General features: G+C 35.6%; 1 protein-coding gene across 1 annotated transcript in view; it reads left to right on the top strand.

Annotated features, from left to right (window-relative positions):
- Positions 1–17621: 17621 nt before the first annotated feature.
- Positions 17622–22480, top strand: part of SNCA (synuclein alpha) — a 70835-nt gene continuing 65976 nt past the window's right edge. Inside the window, exon 1 of the mRNA XM_032593074.1 lies at positions 17622–17759. Coding sequence (XP_032448965.1) covers positions 17622–17759 — 138 coding nt within the window. The remainder of the gene's footprint in view (positions 17760–22480) is intronic.

Genomic DNA, 22480 nt, shown 5'->3' on the forward strand with positions numbered 1-22480 from the left:
TAGGTTTCATGCTTGTAGTGATGTCTCTGGTACTTTGTGGTCCTTGCAACATTTCACTCACAGAACCCCCCTTAGGATCTCTTGTGGGGCTGGTGTAGTGGTGATGAATTCCTTCAGTTTTTGTTTGTTTGGGAAGACCTTTATCTCTCCTTTTATTCTGAAAGACAGACTTGCCTGATAAAGGATTCTCGGCTGCATATTTTTTCTGTGCATCACATTGAAGATTTCCTGCCATTCCTTTCTGGCCTGCCAAGTTTCAGTAGAGACATCCATCACTAGTCTTATCAGTCTCCCTTTATATGTTAGAGCATGTTTATCCCTAGCTGCTTTTGGAATTCTCTCTTTATCCTTGTATTTTGCCAGTTTCACTATGATATGTCATGCAGAAGATCGATTCAAGTTACATCTGAAGGGAGTTCTCTTTGCCTCTTGGAATTCAATGCCTTTTTCCTTCCCCAGATCAGGGAAGTTCTCAGCTATGATTTGTTCAAGTACACCTTCAGTCCCTTTCTCTCTCTCTTCCTCCTCTGGAATCCTTATTATATGGAGATTGTTGCGTTTCATCGCATCACTTAGTTCTCTAATTCTCCCCTCAAATCCTGGATTTTTTTATCTCTTTTTCTCAGCTTTCTCTTTTTCCATAATTTTATCTTCTAATTCACCTATTCTTCCCTCTGCCTCTTCAATCTGAGCTGTGGTTGCCTCCATTTTATTTTGCAGCTCATTTATAGCATTTTTTGGCTCCCCATGACTGTTTTAGTCCCTTGATCTCTGTAGTGATTGATTCTCTGCTGTCCTCTAATGGTTTTTCAAGCCCAGTGATTAATTTTATGACTATTATTCTAAATTCATGGTCCGTTATATTAGTTAAATCGTTTTTGATCAATTTGTTAGCTATTGCTATTTCCTGGAGTTTCTTTTGAGGAGAATTCTTCTGTTTCGTCATTTTGGATAGTCCTTGGAGTGGCGTGGACCTGCAGGGCACTTCTCCTGTGCTGTTTGGAGTAACTTGTGTTGGTGGGCGGGGCTGCAGTCAGACTGGTGTGTACCATAGAAACTGGTGATGGATCCATAGAAACAAAGCTTTGGGTGTTTGCTCAGTGCAAGCAAGTTTGGTGAAGGGAACTGGTTCCCTTTGGAATTTTGACTGGAGGATGGGAGAGGGAAATGGTGCTTGCCAGTGCCTTTGTTTCCCTGCCAAGCTGAGCTCTGTATTCCAGGGCTCAACACCTCTCCCTCCAGGTGTCCTCTTGCCCTCCCGCTCTCCAAGCAGAGCTGTTGACTTTTAACATTCCAGATGTTAAGTCCCGCTAGCTGTCAGAACTCATGCAGTCCGGCCCCTCTGCTTTTGCAAGCCAGACTCGGGGGCTCTGCTTTGCCAGGTGGCTGGGCTGCCCCTCCACCGCCCCGCTCCCTCCCACCAGTCTGTGTAGCACGCACCGCCTCTCTACCCTTCCTACCCTCTTCCGTGGGCCTCTTGTTTACACTTGGTGGTTTTCTGGGTTATTTAGGCAGATGTGGGTGGAATGCAAGTGATCAGAAGGACGCGGTGAGCCCAGCGTCTGCCTACGCTGCCATCTTCTCCCTATTTATCTGATTTTCTTTTTCAACATTACTTTGACTGATCAGAGTCTTTTCTGGTTCCATACAAATATTAGAATTGTTTGTTCTAGCTCTGTGAAGAATACTGATGTGATTTTGATAGGCATTGCATTGAATATTATGTAGATTTCTTTGGGTAGTATTGACATTTTAATAATATTTCTTCTTCCAATCCATGAGCATGGATGTTTTTCCTTTTTTTGTGTTTTCTTCAATTTCTTTCATAAACTTTCTATAGTTTTCAATGTACAAATTTTTTCCCTCTTTTGTTAAGTTTATTCCTAGGTATTTAATGGTTTTTGTTGGGAAAAATATTTTTATGCTTGAAAAAAATCTATAGTTATGTTGCATGCCATGAATACATAGGGATATACATATACATATGCCTATACATATATAGATACATATATGTGTCTTGAGTATATTGTATATGTATTTTGAGTTTTTAAAAAAGAATTTGTTTTAAAGGAATTTATTTTTTAAAAAATTAATTTGATTTAATAGAATTTGTTTGTAAAGAAACAAACAAAAAAGAATTAATTCAGTGAATATCCATTGAACATGTGTATACTAAAAGTCATGCTATGAATTTCTATAAAAATACTCAAAAACCATAAAAGTTTATTTCTCATTCGTATAAGTCCATGGTAGGTATGTTGGGCTAGGGGTGAGTTTCCTGCACAGGGTCACTGAGGGACCCAAACTGTTCCCATTTTACAGCTTCACCATCCTCTAAGGGGACATATCTATTCCCAGTCTGAAGTAGCATACATTATTTCCTCTCTTCCCCCACTGGATATTGGACACAATTAATTCAAGACAGACTGGAAAATGCAGTAGATAGCCACATGCCCTGACAAAGAAGGAAAAACAGATTGTACTAGACAACTACCAACCTCTGATACAACCTATTATTTTTAAATTTTTTTTTTCAACGTTTATTTATTTTTGGGACAGAGAGAGACAGAGCATGAACGGGGGAGGGGCAGAGAGAGAGGGAGACACAGAATCGGAAACAGGCTCCAGGCTCTGAGCCATCAGCCCAGAGCCTGACGCGGGGCTCGAACTCAAGGACCGCGAGATCGTGACCTGGCTGAAGTCAGACACTTAACCGACTGCGCCACCCAGGCACCCCGATACAACCTATTATTAAGCATGTTTATAGATACATGTTGACTAGAAGGAGATTCTTTTTGTTTCACCAAACATATACTGTACAACTTTTCTTTTGTTGGAACTGAATTAAGTTTTGGGGATATTGAAATTTTATAAACAGACATAGTAATTCTTGTCAGTGAGCTCAGAAAGGATGAATATGTGTAAAAATATCATACCTACGTAGGGCTTGTGTCATTTAAGTAAAATGAATATTCATGAGTATAATTTTTAGCAGTAAGTTTCTGTGAGATGGTTAAAAGTCATCTTTAAATGTTATGCAAAGGAGAAGATGATTTGGGTTTGGAAGTTAATAATTATAGTTAAAAACAGTTCTTAAATTTTTTAGTCTTACTTTGCTATGTTTAAACATATTTGTACCTTCTAACATTCAGAAGGTAGAGACTGTGGTTTTACAATCATGACAAAAATACAACATGGTAATAATGCAAGTGCTACATTTTTTACAACCAACTAAGTTACGTTACCTGCTTTGGACTGAATTGACCATTAAGATTGATCTGGCTGAGTGCAGACGTGGCCAAATGTGGAGAACCCATCTGTGTTGTAAGTTTCCTTATGCATTCTTATCCAAATGCTCCTTAAATTTTTATTAGAAATGTACTTTGGAGACCAGACACCCTCTTGGCTGGATCATCACTTTTATAACAAATGTATATGCTATTCTCACTGAGATATTTTTAGACATTGCCCTACTGGGAGTTTTTTCAAGTAATTAATATACAGCTTTTGTAGCAGCTTGAACTTGGCTTCTTGGAAATAATTCACTCTTAGCAGAATCTAGTGCCAGAAGAACATTGAAAACTTCTATGGATGTTATCTAGCTCAGAACTTCCTTTCTTTTCTTTTCTTTTTTTTTGTTTTTGTTTTTTTTATTTTTTTAATAGTTTGTCTTGAGGACAGGCCTTGTTTAGTAGAAGAAAAGTTTATTCTATTTATTATCTTCAAGTTACCTCTTCTCTGTCATTTCTCTGATTTTCCTAAAGGAATCCAAGGTACTATTTTGGTAAGTAAAATTTATGAAGAAAAACCAGGTGAAGTATTGACTTTGGCTTAGCTCTTACCTTCTAATAAACTTAGCCTTAAGGCCCTTTTTAACTCACTTAGTTTTGATATGAATGAGAAGTTCTGCATTCAGTTTTTAGTTCCTACCAGAGTATCATACTATACTGTGACTGCTCATGGAGAAAAGACCTTAAAAATATATTTATTTCTTCTAGGTTTATTGACATATGATTGATAAACAAAAATTGTATATAGATTATTCAGCATGATTTTTAAGGTATATAATGTAATGATTTAATATACATATATATTGTGAAATGATTACCACAGTCAAATTAGCTAACACATTTGTCACCCCACATAGTTTCCATTTTCCTTTTTTATACTTGTGAGAATGCAAATATACAATACAATGTTAATACAATGCTAATAATACAGTATTATTAACCATAGTCACCATGCTTTAAATTAGATCCCTGGAACTTATTTATCTTATAACTGAAGGTTGTACCATTTAGCCAACATCTCCCCTATTCCACCAATCCCTTGGTAACTACTTTTCTACTCTGTAGTTCTATGAGTTCCATAGTTTTAGATTCCATATATAAGTGAGACCATACAGTGTTTGTCTTTCTCTAGCATATTTCACTTAGCATAGTCTTCCAGATTCATCCGTATGGCCACAAATGACAGGATTTCCTCCTTCCTAATGATTGAATAATATTCCATGACACATATGCACATACACACACACTCACACACACACACACACACACACACACACACACTCACATACGTTTTCTTTAATTGTTCATTCATAACGGACACTTAGGTTTTACCCATATCTTGGCTATGGTGAATAGTGCTACAATGAACATGGCTGTGTAAATATGTCTCCAAGATATTGTTTTTATTTCCTTTGGATATATACACAGAATTGGGATTTCTGGATCATATGGCAGTTTTATTTTTAGTTGTTTTTTTTTTTTTTTTTTTTTTTAGTAACTTCCATACTGTTTTCCATAATGGCTGTACCAATTTACATTCCCATCAATAGTATACAAGCGTTCTTCCTTTCTCCACATCTTCATCAACACTTATAATCCCTTTCTTTTTGCTAACAGACACCCAACAGGTGTGAGGTGATACTTCATTGTGGTTTTGATTTGCATTCTTCTGATAATTAGTGATGTTGAATACTTTTTTTCATATACCTGAGCCATTTGAATATCTTTTTTGGAAGAAAAATAAAAAGTTTATTCAGGTCTTTTGTCCTTTTTGTGATTGCGTTATTTGGGATTTTTTTTGGTTTTTTGTTTTATTATTTATTTATTTATTTATTTATTTATTTATTTATTTGCTATTGAGTTGTAGGAGACTTTCATATATTTTATATATTAACCCCTTATTAGATACATGGTTTGCAAATATTTTGTCCCATGTTATATGTTGCCTTTTCAATTTGTTGATTACTTCCTTTTTTGTATAGAAGCTTTTTATGTAGTTCCACTTATTTAGTTTTGTTTTTGTTCCTTGTTTTGATATAGCCAAAAAATCATTGCCAAGACCAATATCATGGAAATTTTTCCCTATATTTTTTTCTAGAAGTCGTACAGTTTCAAGCCTTATGTTTAAGTCTTTAATCTGTTTCAAGTTAATTTATTTGTGACTGGTATAAGATAGACGTCCAGTTTCGTTTTTTTGCATGTGGATATCCAGTTTTCCTAACACCCTTATTAAAGAGACTATCTTTTCTCCCTTGTGTATTCTTGGAGCCTTTGTCAAAGATTATTTGACCATATTATGAGCTTATTTCCGAGTTCTTTATTCATCTATGCATCTGTTTTTTCCCAGCACCATTCTGTTTTTATTATTATGGCTTTGTAATATGGTTTTAAACCAGAAAGTGTGATCCCTCCAGCTTTGTTCTTTCTCAACATTGCTTTGGCTGTTTGGGGTCTTTTGTGGTTCTATATGAGGTTTGGGATTTTTTATTATATTTCTGTGAAAAATGTAATTGGAATTTTGGTAAGAATTGCACAGAATCTGTAGATTGTTTTGCGTAGTATGGGCATTTGGACAATATTAATTCTTTTAATCCATGAACATAGGCTATCTTTCATTTATTTGTGTCTTCTTTAATTTCTTTCATTAGCATCTGGTAGTATTTAGTGTATATATCTTTCACCTCTTTGGTTACATTTATTCTTAAATATTTTATTCTTTTTAATGCTGTTGTATATGGGATAGTTTTCTTAATTTCTTTTTTGGGTAGTTTTTTGATAGTGTATAGAAACACAACTGTTTATTATATGTTAATTTTGTATCCTTCAAATTCACTGAATTTGTTTATTGGTTCTAAGAGGTTTTTTAGTGGAGGTTTCGGGTTTTCTATATATAAAATCATCATCTTCAAATAGAAGCAATTTGTCTTCTTTTCAATTTGGATGTCTTTTATTTATTTTCCTTGCATAACTGCTCTGGCTAGGATTTCTAGTACTATGTTGAATAGAAGTGGTGAGAGTGAGTATACTTGTCTTTTTCCTGATCTTAGGGAAAAGACTCAGCTTCTCATCACTAAGTATGATATTAGCTATGGGCCTGTCATATATGACCTTAATTATGTTGAGGTACATTCTTTCTACACCTTGAAAAGTATATTTAAAATTAAGTATATTACAAAGCATTTGGTACATATGGCAGCATAACAACCTATTATTAACTGTGCTATAACCTATTTATCCTCCCTTTCTTTTAGCTTAAAAAAAGAATTATTTTCATCACAATTATACATAAATCCACATCCAACAAACATCTGGGAAAACCATCAGTACTGCAGTTAGAATATGACATAGAGTATCCTGGTAGAGAGAGTTCTATATCTAGTGATATCTAACATAAATTTGAGTCTCAAATCTGTCCCTAACTACTGCTGTGTCTATGATCAAATCATGTGACCTCTTATTGTTTCAATTTACTTATGAATAAAATGCCACTCTTTATTTATAATTTTATATATTATAAATAATGTTGTGATAAACATCCTTACATTTAAATTTTGGTTATATCTTCATTAATTCCTTAGGAAAGACTGGAGAAATAAATTGAAGATGCATGTCTGCTGCTCAAAATATTTAAAACTCTTTATGTGCAATAAATGTAATGATATTTAGTAAATATTTCTCCTTTTTAAATTTGTTCAGAAAAGGACTTGCTTAAATGAAAGTATTGGACTTAGCTCTTAAACGTGATTGAAATTCAGGGCACATTTGTTTTGAATTGAATAGATGAACAAATGAATGAGCTGATGTAAATGAACAAACAGATAAAGCAGATGAATTTTAGATTGTCTATAAACAAAGATTAGGCTTTTAATTCTAAAAAGTAGTGGAGTCAAGAAAAGATAAGTTAGCTTGTTTCTTTCTTTCTTTCTTTCTTTCTTTCTTTCTTTCTTTCTTTCCCTACTTTAGTAAGGAATTGAACATGTTTGAAGCAGAAAAGTATGAAGTGGGATGTATTAAATTCATTAAGAAAAAATTGGTTACATGTAAGATTTTGGTCTAGAAAAGTTGAGGAGAATGAGATATAGAAAATAAATGGAATTTTAAAGCCAAATCTTTTAAGAAAAAAATAATCTAAAATAGATTTAGGAAACCAAAGCCAAACAAAAGATTGTATAGGAAAATACCTTTCTTTAATGATAGGCTTAAGTTCAAAGTGGCAAAAATTAGTTCAGAGTGGATTTTCCTGTTTATAATGGATTACTGTGTTTTGTTTTAAATCTGTTCAATTGTAACTTATGGGCTAAATTAAAGTAACAAAATACTTCTTCATTAAAAAAAAGTTATCCACCTTCTTGCTTTTGTAGTAGTTTCCTGAACAAACACATACAAAGTCATTAAAAAATTAGCAGAATTGTACCAAGTCATATAACGGAGTATTTCTTTTGATGTTTATATAAGTAGCTAATCCTGTAGAAATGTTTTAGGAAATATACTCAGTATCACATAATTTAAGAGCTCTGTGACTTTTTTGTGTCATTTACCATCCCTCAATCTTTTGTGTAATACGAGAATAATATTATTTAGCAGGCAGTGTTATATGAGAATCAGATGGAAACATACATGCGAAAGCACTTTACAAGTGGTAAAACAATATATATATTTTTATTACTGTCATTAATGTTTGATAGATAAAACTTTCAGCTTCACTGAATGATCTGTATTTTCAATTCCTGGTTACACTGGTTTCCCTCTAACATTTCCTGAGATCAATGAATAAGACATTTCTCTTAAATATATTGACCACTGTCTTTCAATGAACATACTGGTACATTTTTATAGTAATGCCAAAACATAGTGAAATTTTGAAGCTCTGTATACAGGATAAATTTATGAACAAGATTAAAACTAATGAAATGAACAAATGAATTTATATGAAGCATGTCCCAAAACATTTCATCTCTAAGAGGGGGCCAATTTCAAGAAATGTCTGACTTGTTTTTCATGGACATTTCAAAATAAACGTAGCTCATATGGTACAGTTTTAAGGAAAGGAAAGAAAAAAAAAGCTAAGAATTTCTGGGATCCTGCCAAAAGTATAATTTGGCATTTTATCCCACCTTCTGGATGCAGTTGATCAGCACATTACATGATGCCAAGGGCACAGTGGAACTAGAAGAAAACCAGAGAATTCAGTGTTCTTGCTCTTGAAGATCAGCATGTTTTGTTAATAGCAATAGAATTCTGTCACTCCGTACTGCAAATCTATATTATAGGATCTGGGACCAATCTCTTTTATGTTGCTAGACTTTCACATTCTCTGCCCACACTAACTTAGAAAAGTAAACATTTCTTGATAAATATTGGTTGATAGTCCCATTCCATATTTCTAAAAATAGTTCCTTTAAAGAGAATTTATGTATTCAGATTAAAGTGATGAAATACATATTCATGTATTTCAAATAAAATATATTGATATCTTAAAAGAAAATAATTAGATTCTTAAATTTTTGGTCAAGTAGAATGATCAATCTTAAATAAGTATCTAAGATTTGTTTAGCTTCCACTACTATAGGAAGGAATAACTTAAGGGAAATTTTAATAAAGACATCTCTTCATACATGTGGCAGTTTTATGTTTAGGAAATAATACCATAGGCATTTTATAAACACATATTAAATTCTTGATACCCTTGAGAAGCTTCCAAAATGTCAGGGTGGGGGGTGCCTGGGTGGCCCAGTCAGTTAAGCGTCCGACCTCAGCTCAGGTCACGATCTCACAGTCCGTGAGTTCCAGCCCCGCATCGGGCTCTGGGCTGATGGCTCAGAGCCTGGAGCCTGCTTCCAGTTCTGTGTCTCCCTCTCTCTCTGCCCCTCCCCCATTCATGCTCTGTCTCTCTCTGTCTCAAAAATAAATAAACGTTAAAAAAAATTAAAAAAAAATGTCAGGGAAATTTCAGACATAACTGTGATTGCAGAATCTCCAGTCTTAGCATTGGAATGGACCATAATAGGCCCTCTTCTTCAGATTCGTTTTTAAACCCAGAGTAATTAACTAATAATCTTCCCAAGATCACAAAGCTAGAAGGTAGTGGCATGGGCACTAGCACAAGTATTACTCTCCTAAGCGCTATATAGTCTTCCTACTACTAAGCCTTCTATGTTTTAAAAGTATTGAAGACTATCTCTGCTATTGATGTTCTTTCATTGATATATTTCATATTTTTTGTCATTTGTTTTATATTTTTAACCAATTGAGATACAATCCCCCTGTTCCCTATTTCCAATCCAGCTTAAGGAACTTAGGATAGATAGATGATATATAGATATAGATATAGATATAGATATAGATATACATATACATATACATATACATATACCATCTGCGAGATGATTCATAGTGATGCATCCCATACAAATGTTTCTCTCCAACTCGGGGTTTTTCTGCTGATAATAGAAATATTATGTATTATTAAGTGTACAAAAATCTTCTTCAACAAGGAATTTTCATGCCCCCCCCTTATTATAGCTATCTGAGTATTGTGGTCCCATGTTCTCCTAGTGTCTGTGTTTAAGTCTTTTTGTTCACAGGTGAAGGAAGCGTGTATATGTAATTTGTCTAAGAGATTTGGAGTGTTCATGAAAGATGGCAAAGGGTCCCTTTTTCACTGATAAAAGTAATTTAGAAAAATTATCCAAAGATCATTTCACAGACTATCTGACTATAATACTATGTCAAATTTATAGTTTAAGGTATTTTAAATACAGACATTGAAAAAAGATATAGATCTCATAAAAATAATATAAGCAGTTTTTATTACCTCCCTATTATGTGGGTCAATAATTAAAAAAAAAAGAAAAAATAGTTTTCTTTGATCTACAAAAAATGTGATCTACCAAAATTTAGAATGAAATGTGTATTTTCTCAAGTCAGCTCTCTAAAAAATTTTGAATGTGAGAATAGAAGTTTGTCCTTGAAAATTCATCACAAACTCAATCTGTGTGCCTTTCCTGTTCCCTGGTGGGCTGTATCAAATAACTGGAATCTGGAGCTACCATTCTCATTCTTAAAATCTTTCTTAACATTCTGTTGATTACCGGAATAAATAATTTTTGTCTTACCTGATTCCTCTAACATCATAGTGATTAGGATCTTAATGTACCCTTTGGTCAGCAGAAAATAATTTAACCACTGATGGAAGCGGTAAATTAGTCCAAGAACAATTAAAATTAAGCTTAGAATTCTAAGGAGTAAAATAATTCTAGGGAAATTTGCATTTAAGTCATTTGTATGACACAACATGTTTGCCCACGCACGCAGAAACAACCAATTCCATATGGATATTTTTATTCACAAATAAGTAACCACATGGGATCCCACTGTTGCTTCCCAGCAGCAAGAGTATTTTTCTAAAGGTAAAAAGATATTTAAAAAAATTATGTGTTGCTTCAGCTAAAGCAGGATATTTTCCATTGTTAGTGGCTTTTAAAATTAAAACAAGTTCAGTATGTAGATAGATCATTAACCTTGGGTATGTTCTTTCTCATCATGATCTTTAACCATCGGTTCTCAAATCTAAAATTTTTGTTTTCTTTGCTAGATTATACTCTTCTCACAATACTGATATGATTTCATTATATTTAAAGACAAGAAAACTGTAAAAGTAACACCTTGCACATCATTATATTTAAAGATGAATTCCTAATGAAATACTCCCCTCTGAGATTGAGAAAGGAATCAAGTGACAGCTATGCTACTTGGGTAGACTAGTTCTAAGTGGTTTCTGGCTCTTTTTTTTTTTTTTTTAAACATGTGTCTCACTTTTTTTTTTTTTTTTACCGTTTATTTATTTTTGAGACACAGAGAGACAGAGCATGAACGGGGGAGGGTCAGAGAGAGAGAGAGAGAGGGAGACAGAGAATCCGAAACAGGCTCCAGGCTCTGAGCTGTCAGCACAGAGCCCGACACGGGGCTTGAACTCACAGACTGCGAGATCATTACCTGAGCTGAAGTTGGACGCTTACCTGACTGAGCCACCCAGGCGCCCCTTTTTGACACGTATCTTAAGGAAAAATAAGAAAGTCAGTTATTCAGCTATATTTGCTTTGAGAATATGTTTATAACATAAATATTAGGAAATGTTTTCCTTTTATGTTCTTGTTTAAGAGCAAGGTATAAAGGATTTTAAAAATATCTATGGCGAGTATATATGCCTAAAGTAAAGGAAAGTTGGGTGCCAATGACATTAGGTGAAACAGTGTACTATTATCTTACTATAAAGTTATTTAACTGAAAATATAAGAGTACCTTTTGTTTAGGGTTAAATGTCAGCTACAGTCAGGATTCTACCTTCACTAGGATACATAGTTTGCTTTTTCCATACGTGGTGTTGAATGATACTGAGATACGTACCTCTTTTGTGGCCACAGCTTTGTTCTAGTGCAGTCAGCTAGGCTTAGATACACTCTTTTAGTGTGTGAAAGAGTGATACCTGGTGTGAAGCTATGGGTCCAGAAGGGTGTGACTATGAGCTCGATGCTAAACAGGAAACCATAGGACTTCAGTTGCATTCGTACAAGTTAATGAAACATATTTCACTCTTTTCCCATAACATCTTATTTATGCCAGTCTTGTTACAAACTAAAACCTGTTGATCAATGTTTTGTTTTTTTTTTTTTATTTTGCATTAGATGTAATATATACGTAAGGCCTTATTATATGAGGCTCTCTATACAAAAAAGTATAATTCAATTCATCAATCACGTATTGGACCTCTATTCAACTGCCCTTAGATTTTATAATCTAATTGACAAGTGGAGATGAATTAATCCATCACTTAACCATTTAAACAAACCAATTAATAATATAACTAATACTTAATTTCTTTAATAATCGAACTATGATAAATTAAATCAATGTGTTAATAAATGTTTTATGAGTGTTATAGGCAATAACTTTGGAGAATAGTGATAGTAAAGGGTTGGTTCTCTGAAAACTAGTCACACAATAGTGGATTTTAATCAGATTCTTGAAAACTTTTAATGAGAGAAATAGTATTGAAGGCTTCAAATATTCTGATGGCAATGCATAAAAATGCTTTGAAGAGAGAAGTTAGGGGTAGGAATAAAAATTTGAAGGCTATAACAGAGTCATCTGAAATCTCAAGATTTTGGAGTGCTTATTTATATAACTGTCAGTTAAATACTTAAAGGATAGTTTCTTTAAGAAAAGAAAATTCTGCTAGCAATGGCTTATCCATAATAATTTTAAAATAGTATTTTCCCTAGTTTATGCAATAGATTTAGAAAGGCTTTTGAAATGATTTTCATATTACTAATTGATGGGCTTTTACAAAATGATGAGCTGGTAAAGTATTTTTTAAGGTCCCTGTTATAAATAATATGTGAAATATTTGTCATTGGTTCTGAGGTACTAACCACAAACTATTCTATACATTCATATGTTTCCCGAAAACTCTTTAGAAATTTTTGTCCTCTTTAACACTTGTTATCTCTGTGTTCAGGTTTGGAGTAGGGATGTATATTTCCTAATAGCAGAAAAAACAATCAGTGTCTAAGGGGTATAACATGGGTCAGAAAACCCAGTGGCACCAGAGGTCTACACTGAGGACTTACCAAAAGGTAACAAAACACATGGATAGAGATCCTTGAAAGTTCTTCCTCTGGAGTGAAAACCATGCACATACCCTCACCTTCATACACACACACACACACACACACACACACACACACACAGGACCAGTAGGCCTCTATGAGGTAGGAAGGGATGGTCATGATAGTACAGACAAGCATTCTGAATGCCATTTAGGAACAGGTTTCAAGTTTCCACAGGAACATGGCATGGACCCAACCTAAGCTATTACAAGTACTTGGCATTCAGAGGCAGGATTCAAAGCAGGATCCTAGGTGTACAAATTGAGGAACCTTGGACAGGGGAACTATGTCACTGAAATATGGGTTTAAAAATACCCACCCCTCTTTGGACAGGGCCTTCCATGCCATGCAGGGTTTGTATGTGTGTTGTGGGACATAGATGGCAGGGAGATGATTCTATAAGCCAGGATGTGGCCATTAGCTTATGAACAGATAAACATTAAGGAGGACTTAGATAAAAAAGCAGAGGGGCGCCTGGGTGGCGCAGTCGGTTAAGCGTCCGACTTCAGCCAGGTCACGATCTCGCGGTCCGTGAGTTCGAGCCCCGCGTCAGGCTCCGGGCTGATGGCTCGGAGCCTGGAGCCTGTTTCCGATTCTGTGTCTCCCTCTCTCTCTGCCCCTCCCCCGTTCATGCTCTGTCTCTCTCTGTCCCAAAAATAAAAATAAAAAAACGTTGGAAAAAAAAAAAAAAAGCAGATGCCCCATGACCAGTGCTGTGCACTTCCATGATGAACCTAATGGAAAGGTGACTTTGTGTCCATTGTGCCCCAGATCTGATCATCAAAGAGAAGTAAATTAAGAACAGATTATGGACAGGGGCACCGGTGGCTCTGTCACTTAAGAATCGGACTCTTGGTTTTGGTTCAGGTCATGATCTCACGGTTTCATGAGTTTCAGCCCCATGTTGTGCTCTGTGCTCACAGCATGGAGCCTGCTTGGGATTCTCTCTCTCTCTCTGTCCCTCTCTCTCTCTCTCTCTCTCTCTCTCTCTGTCTCTCTGTCTCTATCTCTGTCTCTCTTTCTGTCTGTCTGTCTCTACCCCTCCCCCACTCATGCTGTCTCTTTCTCTCAAAATAAATAAACTTGAAAATAACAGATATGGACAGAGAAATAGGGAAGAGACCCATTAAACTGTGATATCTTAGGCATTTTCACCTGCTTAAGTATTTAGAACCTTAAATCAACCTGGTTCTGGAATGTGAGAGGAGGATAAGCATCATGGGAAATCAGTAGGTCTGACAATTCCAAGAATTTCAGAGAAATGCTGTGGAGTAGTTTGTTGTTTTGATTATAACTAACGTCACAATTGAGATCCCAAATACTAAATTGTTGGGGATTTTTTTTAATATGATCTTTTGCCTCATTTTTTTAAGCATAGTTTTCAAGATTCAACATAGTTTACAAGCATAGTTTATGAGCACATGCTTCTTAACAGCTGGGACTTTTTCTCTGCATATTTCTGTGATTCCATAACAGGAGGTTTGAAAAATTTCAAACCCACTTAACCATCCAATCTTATGCAACCCATATATTCACAAAACATTTGTGGGTCACACTGTGAGTTAGAGATACAAAGATAAACAGAGTTCATGGTGTCTCAAAGTATGTAATACAATGTGGTAGGTATAGTATTGAACATCTGCAGCACCAAATCACTTCTAACTAGGCTTTTTTTTTTTTTTTTTGCCTTGGTACCCTTGTACCAGTCTCTCCCTTGCCTTCCTTCCCCTTCTCTTAGCCAACTCTTCCCTCTACTTCAAGACTTCCTGCAGACATCGCATGCTCCAGTCAAGTCTCCCTAACTTTCTTCTTCCCAGCCTGGCTTATTATATATTCTTCCTCTCTGCTTCCGTGGCACCTGTGTTCACTGCTGTCATTGCACTACCAAGTTACTTTACTACCTTTCTGTCTCCTCCAGTTAGACTCTGAGCTCACTGAAAGCAACAACTACTACATTCACCTTTGACATTCATCCTGGACACCATGCTAAGACCCTGAGAGGGAACACCCGGAGATGAAGCTGGGAAGTAGGGTTTGCCATACAGCGAGTCACTCTTTATGTCATGTGCATCTCAACTCTAGCCGGTAGCAATATGAACACATTGACAGTGTTTCAAAAGGGGTGAGGTGAAATCACATTTCGAGTTTAGAAAGAAAATTCTGAAGACATACATAGAATTAAGGGAAGAGATTAGAAATAAAAATTCCAATTAAGAAATTTAAGCACAAGTATGGGTGAGAGATCACTGCAGGTCTGACCCAGATTTCAAATGTGGCAATGGATAAAATAGGTAGTAGTTTGAGTGTGAGGGGTGAGAGGGAGGAAAAGAGAGGGGTGTGAAGAATACTAAGTGTGGAACTGTTTTTAAGGAACAAATGAAAATTGGAGTATTTGAGTTAATCAGGCCTAATACCCACTTTTGGAAAAAGTAAAATTCTTGGCAACTTACATTTCAGCCATGGGCTAAGAAATATACATATAAATCTTCACTTCACGACCACCTTCATATACTGGATTTGACAAAGGAGTCCAGCCGGTTCCATTGCTTCCAAACTCCATTACAATCCAAAGCTAACAAAACAAATGAATTCTACTTACCCCAAGAATCCTATATAAAAAGTTGTTGACTTTTTTTTTCTAACCACGTATCTAAGTATGGGTAGAACTTTTACCTATGTTTTAATAAATTTTTACTATAACCATTTATATACATCAATGTTTCAAGTAAACAAATCATTTCCCTAATTAAAAAAAATTATAACTGGGTAAAAGTATTTTTTCCATAAGAAACATAGAAATGTCATAATAAATCATTTTAGAATATTTATTTTTGAGAGAGAGAGACAGAGAGTGAGTAGGGGAGGGACAGAGAGAGAGGGATACTCAAATCTGAAGCAGGCTCTAGGCTCTGAGCTGTCAGCACAGAGCCTGACGTGGGACTCAAACTCACAAAGGGTGAGATCATGACCTGAGCTGAAGTCGGACGACATTTAACCGACTGAGCCACCCAGATGCTCCAAGAATTGACTAAATAATTTTTAAATATTTATTATGTAAAATATGACAGGTCACTTTAAAAGTAGTACGATTAAAAAAAATCCTTCAGTTTCATCTGCTAGCTATTTCTCAGGATGTTTTTTCATATAATTTCCCATTTATACCACTATTACAGTTTTTTTTCTTCAAATCTTCATAAGATATACTTTTGTATACCCCAGACCACCATCCTGGAATCCACACTTATATCTAAATAAACATTATTAGCTTAAGGCTATTGTTAACATAGTTGTAAGAATATGCGTGAGTTTTACCATCAAGCAAATAATTGCATTGTACTTTATGTTCAATCTGAAAATACAAAATTTATTTTCAAACCCATAGAATGCTGATAAAGAAAATGGCCAGAAGACTCTGGGCTTGATTTTTACAAATCTGAGACCATTCGTTGGTGGATTAGTGAATACTGTACAGGAAGATGATGAATAATAAGAATTAGTGAATAGTGTATAGGCAGAACATTAAGGCTGGCTGCAGGATTCAGAAGGTCAAAGAGACGGATGGATGGATGCATGATCCAGCAAAACATCCACATCTGTGCTCTTCTGTAACGTTTTTCTGAAACTTTAAAAGACAAAGAAGAAACCTTGGGAAACACTAGGTATTGACAGCTCTGGGTGTTGATGAATAAAAATGTAAACTGCAGAGCGCTGGCACCTTGCCCAGGCACCATTGTATTGGGACTGCTTTGCAGCAAGGCTGACTGACAGAGGTGAACGAAAGTGACACTTGGTTCTAGTCCCTTTTTCCTTCAGACTGCACTTGACCCCTTCCCCAGGTTACTATCTGTAGCTGTGAAGCCTGAGAAAAGATGCCCATCTCATTTTCTTTCTCCCTCACCACCTATCTCAAGTTACATTGGGGAAATATTAGTTTCTTCAAGACTTTGGCCATGTGTGTTCTTTTGGTGAGTCAGCTTCCTTCATACTCTTTCATCCCACAAATATTTCTGAGCTGCCATTCAGTACCTGATGCTGTAACTGTTACAAGTGTGTTTTACAGGTCTGTTTCCTAAAGCCCACAGTTGAACAAAAAGTTTACAAATGAGAATTCTGAGTTCATTTATTCAATCATCAAATATCTACTGGACATCTCTAGTTTGTCAGAGATTGTATTAACACTAGTGAGTCAAAGATGAACATGAGAAAACCCATACTTAAAGAAATTTCTGTTGCTAAGTTTTATAGTAGAAGTAGGTTCTGGGACCTGAGAGCACAGAGGCAGGATATGTTTCAATAGGAGCGGGGCCTTGTCTTAGCTTTGTTGGAAGCTGGAAGCTGATTTTGCAGTATAGTGGAGGATGCAGGTAGTTTATCTGGGTAGAAATCCCTATGAAGAGGGGAGAGTGTGACAGGTCAGGTGAAAAAGCCAATATAAAGCAATGTTATTGAGAGCAATGGAGTCTCAAATTCTCAAGAATCATATGGACAGTTTCCCTGAATTATCTGTTGAAGGACAAGAGAAACTCATGAACTTCTATCTCCCATCATGTGAAAGCTGCCACTAGGATATGAATTCCGTGATTCGCTGCCGGAGTCCCTCTTAGGTTTGGCACTGCAGAAGCCCCTCGGCAGAAATAAAAAAGGCACAGCATTTTAAGGCAAGATGCTGGCACAAAATAAATCAAAGCCCATGGGAAACTGCATCCAGCACTGGCTGGAATCTGAGGAGTTGGCAAAGGACTGTGCGAGTGGCACTTTTGATGTTCCTTTTGATCTGATCTGTAGTTCTTCCTGTGTAGAGGTGAGTAAAAGCATGCTGGACAAGTGGATTAACAAATGAAGAAACATGGCAGCAAAGAGTAGGTCTTCAACTCAGGAAAAGTCAAGATGCGATGTGCTTTTCCTGACTCTGAGAGTCAGAAAGAGAATGTATGTGAAAGAGGAAGAAGTTGAGATAAAAAGTTAGGTGGGGTGAGACCTCATGCTGGAGAGAGTTGACTTTATCCTACAGGGGAAGAAAAGCTCCTGAAAGATTTTAAGATTTGTATTTTAGAATGGGACCTTTCTTGCAAATACTGAGGTCTGACTTGGGGGCAGCAAAACCAAGGGCAGAAAGACCATTCTGATGATTGATGATGCAGAAATGAGAAAAGTATCATCTGGAACCAAAGCATGAAGCTACCTAGGATATATAATCAAGAAGATTTAACAGGTTGGATATGAAAGGAGAAACAGCAAACAAGTCATTTGTTTTGTTTGTTTTTGTTTTTGTCTTTCCACTTCTTCTCTCCAAGTGTGGATGAACTCTATACACACTTATACCAGAAAGTTCTGGGCATTCATACTTGTCTCCTTGATGAGACAAGTAAGCCCTTATATATTTAAAATGCATAAACAAGTTTAAGTGTTAGGAAAAACATTTAAAGCATAAACAAATTCCCTGCAGGGGTAGAGGGGAGAGACCTGGTTTAATTTTTTGCTGGCAATAAGGTTTGTGATTTTTGTACATGATGCTTATATCTAGACTCACATTTTGCTAATTGGAAAGTGTTTCTCTTTGTAAGTACTGCTACCAACCACTGTTACATGTTTTAATGTTCCATTTTTTGCAAACTTAGAAATCTATGATCAAATAATCATCTCTGACAACTTTTAAAAACCATATTTAGCTATGCAATCTGCATGGCTAATATGTAGAGGCACAAAAAAGAAAATCCCATCATATTTAGGAAAAATCTATAGTTTATTTACTTGTAATTGCAGTTCTAGTTCTGGAGAAAAGAAGCTCTTAGGTGTTTCAGCATCATACTTCCCTAAATGAATAATACAGAGGAAGAATTATCACTAGAGTATAGTTGAAGTAGCAGTCAGTTCTCAAGCACAAAGGCCAATCCAGTAAAAATGTCCTCGGCTTCCACGGCCTCAGTTGAAATGTCGGCCTTTCTGTAAAGGATGCAAACAAACAAACAAACAAACAAACAAAAAACAACTGAAAAGAATCTGTTGCAATTAAAAAAAATTTTTTTAATGTTTATTTATTTTGAGACAGAGACAGAGCATAAATGGAGGAGGGTCAGAGAGAGAGGAAGACACAGAATCCAAAATAGGCTCCAGGCTCTGAGCTGTCAGCACAGAGCCCGACGCGGGGCCCGAACCCACAGACCGCAAGATCATGACCTGAGCTGAAGTCGGACGCCCAACCGACTGAGCCACCCAGGCACCCAAGAATCTGTTGCAATTTTGAAATACCTTGAAATTGTATTGGGGTGAAGCCACCTTCCCTTAAATAAGGGACACTTTGCTGGTTGTTTTCTTCCTAGGCAGATGGGACTAATGCCCTCTTTCTCTATTTAGTCTCAAAACCTCATCTGTTATCCTGTATCAGAAAAGCAGGACACCGTAAGTGGAGATGTTATGTATGGGGGTAATCTGAAAAGGGACTGGTAAGCAAATAAGGAGATTAGTATAGACACAGGTGGTTTGGGGTGGGGGAATGATTTGAAACCAAAGAAATAATAATTAGCAGAACCTGGTGCATGGTGTGTTTGTTGCATCAGAACGCAAGAAAGAGAAAAACAGGCAGATTTTTGTCTCTAAGATTAATCTTCAATGAAGTCCTGGGACTCTTTTATTATTGGGGGATAAAGAAGTCCCTGAGCATTTCATGTAGAATGTTGGTCACTTGGAGATGTCATATAAACATAAATTTATACTATATACTAATTAAAAACAAAGAAATTGCCTGAAGAATTTCAAAAGGAGGTGACTCAATGATTTTTAGAACTGGTAGTGTATGATAATTCAAAACATGGAGCCTGTTGAAGAAAATGGAATCCAGAAAATGATGAGATGACCTTTTATTTGTGTCATAGTGGACTCTTTTCTATGATTGTGGGACAGACCTGGAATTAAGAAAGGATGGTCAGCTGGAAGTCAGCTACTGATGGGTGAAATCTATATTGAAGCCAGTGCTGGGTGCAACACAAATGTCATCATTATTTAATATTATTGAAATAGTAGGATTAGTTTTGATGTTTACTGCTAGTACGCGTACATTTTAGTACTTAATTAATGCTTGTTAATCTTAGTTTCTACCTAATTCCTAGTAAAATAGAAGGCATAATACTAAAAAACAAAAACAAAACAACGAAAACAAATTTTGTTTTTCTTTTAAGAATGTCATATTAATGTGGTGGGCAGGATAATGCTCTCTGTTGCCCCCCCCCCTATTTGATATTTATTTATTTATTTATTTATTTATTTATTTATTTATTTATTTATTTATTTATTTTGAGAGAAAGAGCATGCGAGGGGGAGAGGAACAGAAAGAGAATCAGACCCAAGTGGGCTCCAATGCGGGCCTCAATCTCACCAACCTGTGAGATCATGACCTGAGCAGAAACCAAGAGTTGGATGCTTAACTGACTAAGCTACCCAGACGCCCCTCCCTTCCCCCCTCTTTAACCTCTAAAAATGTCCGCATCCTAATCCCTGGAAACTGAGAATATGTTGTTTTATGGAAAAAGAAAATACGGTTGCATTTGGAATTAAGTTTGCTAATCAGCTTACCAAGGATTGTCCAGGTGGGGCATATGTAATCACAAGGGTCCTTATAAGTGAAAGAGGCAGGGGAGAGCTTCAAGGTGATGCCACTTGAGAAAGCCATTGCTGGCTTTCCAAGAAAAGCCATAGACCCAGAGGGGCATATGCCAAGGAAAATGGGGAGACTTGGGAAGCTGAAGCAGCAAGGAAATAGTTTCTACTCTAGAACCTCCAGAAAGAAATGCAGGCCTGCAGACATCTTCACATTAGCCTGGGGGGACCCATTTCTGACTTCTTACCTCCAGAATTATAAGAGGATGCATTTCTATTGTTTTAGCCAGTACATGTTTTGTGATTTATTATAGCGTCAATAGGAAATGAATATAATTAAAAATCCTAAAAGACAATTCAGTAGGCATAATACTAAAAGAATTTAGAAAAGATCATAACAATTTTGTTACCAGTTAGGAATTTAAAATTCATTGTTCCTTTTAAAGCACAGTCCTTTCAACTATGTAAATATCCCTTTGAATTTCATAGAAATAAGTATTATTTGATGACTTGTGAAAACACAGAATTTAAAATGTAAGTTAATGCTATTAAAAAAGAAACAGAAAGAACATAGTACACAGAAAGTCTATCTAATGGACTTCATATCATACACCTGTACCAGTGTTCATGGATTCAGAGGTGGGTTATGAAATAGATCCTCAAACAAAAATCTTAAAGGAAAAAAATATATTATTCAATGAAAACTCAATGCACCTGTTATAGGTATAATACACCTGTTATAGATGCATCTTTTGAACATCAGGCTGTATTTATTTAAAATTTTAAAGATTAAATCAAGGATGGTAGTAGTTCCTAATTTAAACATCTAATCTAAGACATAGTTCTGATGTGGAACAGTTGTTTGATGTTTAAAGAAAAGAAAAGGCTAAAGAAGTTCAGCTACACAGTTATACTGTGGATACTCCATAACTATTAATTAAATTTTACTGGTTATACATTAGAGGAAAATGTTTCATTTTACTGTCCTTTAAAAAGACAAAACCCAGAATTTTTACACACTGCTAAAAGAAAAAAAAATCAGTATTAAGTATATGAAAGAGGAAAAGTATCTTTTATTCACTTGTCTTGCATATTTTAGAAGTAAAGTTCAACTGTCCTTTATGTGAAAAAAAATAGTGAAATAGTTTAAGGAAAGTCTAAGATTTTGATTTTAAATAATCCACTTAAAATAATATTTTCCTTAAATGTTCATGCTCTCTCTTCCACCAAGTCCAGGTTTAAAAAAATAAAACCTACTTGGACTTTAAGGTGGGAGAAAAAAACTAAGTGTTTTGAAAATATCACACTTTCTTGCCTCTTTTTATTTTTAATACAGAGAAAGAAATTGTATGGATTCAGTTTGTCCTGGGATCTCACAAGTATCAGTATTTCTCTTTCCCCTTATCTTGATAACAACTTGAAATAGGATCTCAGTAACTAAAGCAAAATTGGGCTCTGAGATTTGGTTAAAAATTATTTGGCTGGGAGCCTGTTGCTGAGGGAAGAAGTAACAAATCCTGAGCATATTTTTGGAGCGAAATGCCAAATTGTCTGTGCTTAGTATCACAGAATCAGCCTTACCCTTCAAAATGATTCCAGACCAAATGCCAGAAATGTTCTGGTTCTGGTTACAGAATTTACAAGGAGCAAGAGGCAGAATGCCACTTCTATGTGACCCTTCATGTTTTTCAGATTCAGTGTCTTTTGCTTTTTAATCCTTTACCATTCTGATTTTCTTTACATTTCATAATTTTTAAGGTGATTACTTCCATAAGAAGCACTCTGTATATGTATATATTTTAAACACTCAAAAATTGCTCAAAGTATCTTGCAGTATAAAATAGATGTGGGGGGAGACTTAAAATGTTCTTTCCCTATGCTGCCCCACTTTAGCATCTGTATTTTTTAAATTTTCCATTGTTAACACTT

This window comes from Lynx canadensis, chromosome B1 (genome assembly GCF_007474595.2).
Source record: "Lynx canadensis isolate LIC74 chromosome B1, mLynCan4.pri.v2, whole genome shotgun sequence".
Classification (NCBI taxonomy): Eukaryota; Metazoa; Chordata; class Mammalia; order Carnivora; family Felidae; genus Lynx; species Lynx canadensis.